Source organism: Populus euphratica, unplaced genomic scaffold, assembly GCF_000495115.2.
Source record: "Populus euphratica unplaced genomic scaffold, PopEup_1.0 scaffold455.1, whole genome shotgun sequence".
Lineage (NCBI taxonomy): Eukaryota > Viridiplantae > Streptophyta > Magnoliopsida > Malpighiales > Salicaceae > Populus > Populus euphratica.
Window position 1 is genome coordinate 186,737 of NW_011500337.1, and position 5,098 is coordinate 191,834.

General features: G+C 28.2%; 1 protein-coding gene across 1 annotated transcript; it reads right to left on the minus strand.

Moving 5' to 3' along the window:
• Positions 1-240: 240 nt before the first annotated feature.
• Positions 241-600, minus strand: LOC105113792 (B3 domain-containing transcription factor NGA4-like). The gene has a single exon (XM_011010116.1). The coding sequence runs from the start codon at positions 598-600 to the stop codon at positions 241-243; it is 360 nt and encodes a 119-aa protein (XP_011008418.1).
• Positions 601-5,098: the final 4,498 nt, after the last annotated feature.

Consider the following 5,098-nt stretch of genomic DNA (forward strand, 5'->3'; position numbering starts at 1 on the left):
GTTTATTTGCCCACGACAACTTCTTCTGGAAAACATAGAATCTTTTTTGCTGCCAAGACAACCTGAAAATATATATATATATATATATTTGCACTTGTCTGAAAAATGAGATGGAAAGCATGGGTCTGGACAGGACGAAAGCTGGGCAACCTAGGATTCATGGGAAATAAAATTAGAAAATGGTTTAATTGCTGACAACCATGGGTGGGACACTACAGTTATATGCTCCTCAGAGACGGATTAAGGGTTCGTATAGCCAATAACAGCACCGAGTATCTTGATTTCTCTTTCAATTCGAACTCCATAAAAGGGTTTTTCAGTTTCTTGATCTCTAGCCTCGTAAAACTCGATCTTGTCACCCACTTCAAGTTTCTTCTTCCTCGCAAATGCAAGCCAACCCTTGGAAAGAACTGGCTTCTGGTACCGCCCTTTCTTGCGAGTGGAGCATTGAAAAGCCCAGACGTTGCCTCTCTCATCTTTAGCTTGAAAATACACCGCATGGCCGCCTTTGAATGGTGGGAGAGACTCGAGAAACTTGATAGGCACTGACAGTCTCTTCTCAGTATCTGTCTTGGTGAGGATCTTGGAGCAGCTACCCATTTCTTAGGACAAACGAGAAGGACAATAAAAAAGAAATATGATCTCCGTTTGTTTATTCGACCTTCTTAATTTGTGCATATTTATAGATATAACAGAATGTTCCGAAAAGATAAAATCATTTCCCATACACGCTCTGTGCCACAATTCGGTCACCTCAAGTCACAGCATTCTGAATAAAATAAAATAAAATAAAAATAGAAGCCTTGGAAATATTAGGATCGGGCGATCTAGTCAGCAATCTAGCGAGGTCTTGTTGAACAAAAAAAAAAAAGTATCGCACTGGTAATGACTGGGATTAGTCGTTTGCTTTTTCTATCATCTCAGTTCGAGTTCTTAATTGTTTATATGATGACTATTAGAGATTTATAAAGTCGTTAATTTTAAGACCCATGGAATTAGTCGTAGTGCGCACAAACTGGTCCGGACACTCACATTAATCTAAAAAAAAAAGTATCACACGATGTGGAATGGATTTCATTAATGACTTCTTTTCCTGTGGTAAATGTATACATGTAATTAAATAAACGTGTGATTCTGGATTGAAATTATAATAACTCATTTGGGTTATTCATGAGTTGGGAGTGATTTAATTGACGAATATTCTTGCAATGAAACACCAGTGGTTAGATGTCGCTATCTCAGCTTCTATACGTATTTATAAAACATTTTCATGTCTATCGGGTCACTTCCATGACTTTTTAACTCAAAATGTACATTGACTGAGGTTTAATTTTAAATTTATTTTTTATAATTATAATAATATTATTTTAATAAATAAAAAATTAATTTACTAACTCATGACTTAATTCAGATGACATCTTATAACTATGATTTTACATCTTTTTTTTTCTTTGACTAGAAAATTAGATTTTTATATTTTATATACCAATAAAATTAATTCTCTATTATTAAATCTACTCTCCCCTCCATCTAACACTAACAATTAATTATACACACACACATATAAGCTTACAAAAAAAAAATGTTAATTAGATCTTATGGGGTAGTTTATTTGACAAAACCACTAGCTATCTAGTTGTTACCTTAATTAGCTTCCTGCAGTAAACATGAACTTTGTTATTAATCTTGGTAAATATAATTTGCTAATAGTATTAAGTCTTGAAATTTGTTTCTTTGGTCCTTGAAAAACAAGTTTTGAAATTTACTTTCTAGCTATTTAATTTGTTGTGTTGGTCATGCGATATATTTAAAAATATAAAAGTAGTTATGGTTTAAAATGTTTTTTATTAAAAATATATTAAAATAATTTTTTTAAATAATTTTTAAGATAATATAATTTACACCTGTCCAAAACACTCTTTAACATGTTATAATTCTATCTGTGCCACACCTTTGATTGACCAGGCAATCCTTTTCTTGACTGAAGAAAGTCTCTGATTTTCTCCTTTTATTTTTTAATTATAAAAGAAATGGATAAACATAAGAAATAGCACACGCTTATTTGCCCGCAACAACTTCATCTGGAAAACATAGAATCTTTTTTAGCGTTTGGGATTGTAGCGTAAATAGAAGTTGGTTAATTTGTTTTTTTATTTAAAATTGATTTTTTTATATATTTTTAAATTATTTTAATATATCGATGTAAAAAATAATTTTAATATATAAAAAATAATTTTTTTAAAATATAATTTTTTTAAAAAATAATTATTATCTCGACATCTAATAGGTTGCCAGCCAATCCTATCACTTGCATGTGTCACCAGCCAGTTTCAAACTTTGAACATTGAATCATTTGTATGGTGGTCCCGAGTTGCAAGATCACATTTGTGGTCTTGGAGAAAGAAAATCGACTCTTCTTTCTCTTTCCTATTTTATTTATTTTAAACTGTGCTCTCTTTCTTTCTCTTGCCCAATAATATTTTCTAATCATCCATATCCATTGTGACCAAATTATTAATTGCATTTATAGTTGTATCCTTCGTTATAAAATTTATTTTAAAAATTAATTGTAATTTTTTTTATATTTTATTATTGTAATTTTATTAATGATATATATGATTTTATATAACAGCTTATCAGAATTACAAGTATGTGTGTGTATATATATATATATTAATTTTTTTTAATGATTAAAATTATAGGTCTCTCGTTTTTAAATAAATATTCAACACCTATAATTTTTGGTTAATAAAAAACCATCATTTTTTTTGGTTTTTTCATGTTAAGTTTGGCTTATAAACTTAATATGATTGAATCGGAAACTATTAATTATACGATAATAAGAAAAAAATCTAATAATAAAACAAAAAGACAGCATTTTAATTGGAATTCTTGTAATAATTGGTTATCTTTGTTTTTCTGCTAGACATTTAACTTCCTAGTGGGGATGTAGAATTTTTGCATCTATAGCATATGTGCGAATCGGACTCTATACTTTTCTTTAGATAAAAAATCAACTTGAAAAAGAATCTTCGTTCAACTTGGACTTGAGAGCTGTGATTACGGATTGGCCCCAAATTAACAAGTACGAATGGTGTTTTCCAAATTTGTATCCACTTTGATTTTACCATTTTACAACAGAGATTTTGCACTCCTATGAAAAAGATAGGCTGGATTTAATTAATAAACAAAACAAAATAAATCACGACCATATATTTCCCTCCTTATCTGACCAAGAAAAAGAAACCCAATTACGTCCTACACGGTACATGCCATGAACTTGGTCCGGTGATTAATCTGTAATTAATGATGTGAAACAGATTTAAACACAATTAGTTGTCAATTGATTTGCTATGAGGCACATTGTATATATATATATATATATATATATATATAGGCTTGATTTGTGAAGAGACTAGGGAGTGATAGGTGATGGGTTTTCCCCCTATAATGCATGAGTCATATGTTCTTCATAGTTTATTATTTATATATATATATAGAGAGAGAGAGATTGCTGGGTCCCAAGATTTACAGAATTTCAAACCCCCCTGTAGTTCGGAATAAATTTTCAAGTCAATTCTCTAAAATGGCCCCCCAAAAATTGAAATGTTACACTCTTGCCCGTAATGTTATGCCTTGGAATTCGTCCCTACAGAGAAGGGCTGGCTACGAGAAGAAGTGTACTGGACATTCTAATAAGCCTTCTGGTAAACCTTTTGTTCAGCTCTGCAGGTTCGTCTCTCGATTTCCAATCCTGATGCGACGATCCTGTTTAGCAAGCCCTCGTGGCTTTCAGTATACCCTGCCATGGCTTTTGTAAGAAACTAATATGATTGTTGGATATATGCCTCTTGAATTTATTGAAAATAAATTTATATTTGATTTAAATATACAAAAATCAGATCTACAAGTAATGACCTCTAACTTAATTTTTAATTAAAAAATATAAAAACCTAAAAGTATTAGGTTAATGTTAAACTAGAATAAGTTAAAAAGTTAGAAAAAAAGAAACACACACATATATATATATATATATATATTATTTTTAGTGATTTAATTGTATTTTTAATGAAAAGTAATAGAAACATATTCAATAAAAGATAATCTAAAAATATTTTATGAAGCTATATCTTCTAGAGATGTTACCTTTTAGAAATAAATGGTATATTATAAAATGAATTTAATATTGTCTTACAATAATTGGATCTAGTATTGTAAGATGATCTATTATTCCAAATGTAAAAGATGAATCAAAAATATTTTGTGAAGCTATATCTTCTAAAGATGTTACCTTTTAGAAATAAACGGTACATGATAAAACAGATTTAATATTGTCTTACAATACTTGGGTCCTAGTAGATTTAGCTTCAGGTTCTAAATCAATAGGTTGTAAATGAATGTTTTTAAGAAAATATAATATTAATGATTCTTTACAAACCTTTAAGGCAAGATTAGTTGATAAAGATTTTACTCAAAAGAAGGGTGTTGATTATTTTAACACTTACTCTTTAGTAATAAAAATTACATATATTAGAATTTTATTTGCATTAAGATTAATTTATAAATTGTATGTTCATCAAATGGATATTAAGATAACTTTCTTAAATGGAGATTTAAAGGAGTAAGTATATATTAAGCAACCTGAAAGTTTTATACTTTATAGAAATTGATAAAAAGATCTATAAATTGATAAGGTTTTTGTTAGGTTCAAAGTAAGTTTCAAAATAATGACACGAGAAGTTTGACAAAATAATTTTATTGAATGATTTTAATTATAATGATGCCAATAAATATATATATATATATATATATTAAATTTACATAAGATCTTAGTATGATTATTTGTTTTTACATAGATAATATCTTAATTTTTAGCATCAATATGATTGAAATAGCTGAAATTAAAAGATATCTTTTATTTTTAAAATAAAAGATTTGAGTGAAGTAAATATAATTTTAAGTATAAAAGTTAAGAAATATAGTAATAAATATACATTTAATCAATTTTATTATATTAAAAAAATATTTGATAAATTTAAATATCTCAATATAAAGAAACCTAATACCTTATTTTAAATAAATATGCAATACTTGTAAT

Bases quoted from the DNA above. Each gene is read 5' to 3' on its own strand.
- LOC105113792 (XM_011010116.1), bottom strand. From the start codon at position 600: ATGGGTAGCTGCTCCAAGATCCTCACCAAGACAGATACTGAGAAGAGA.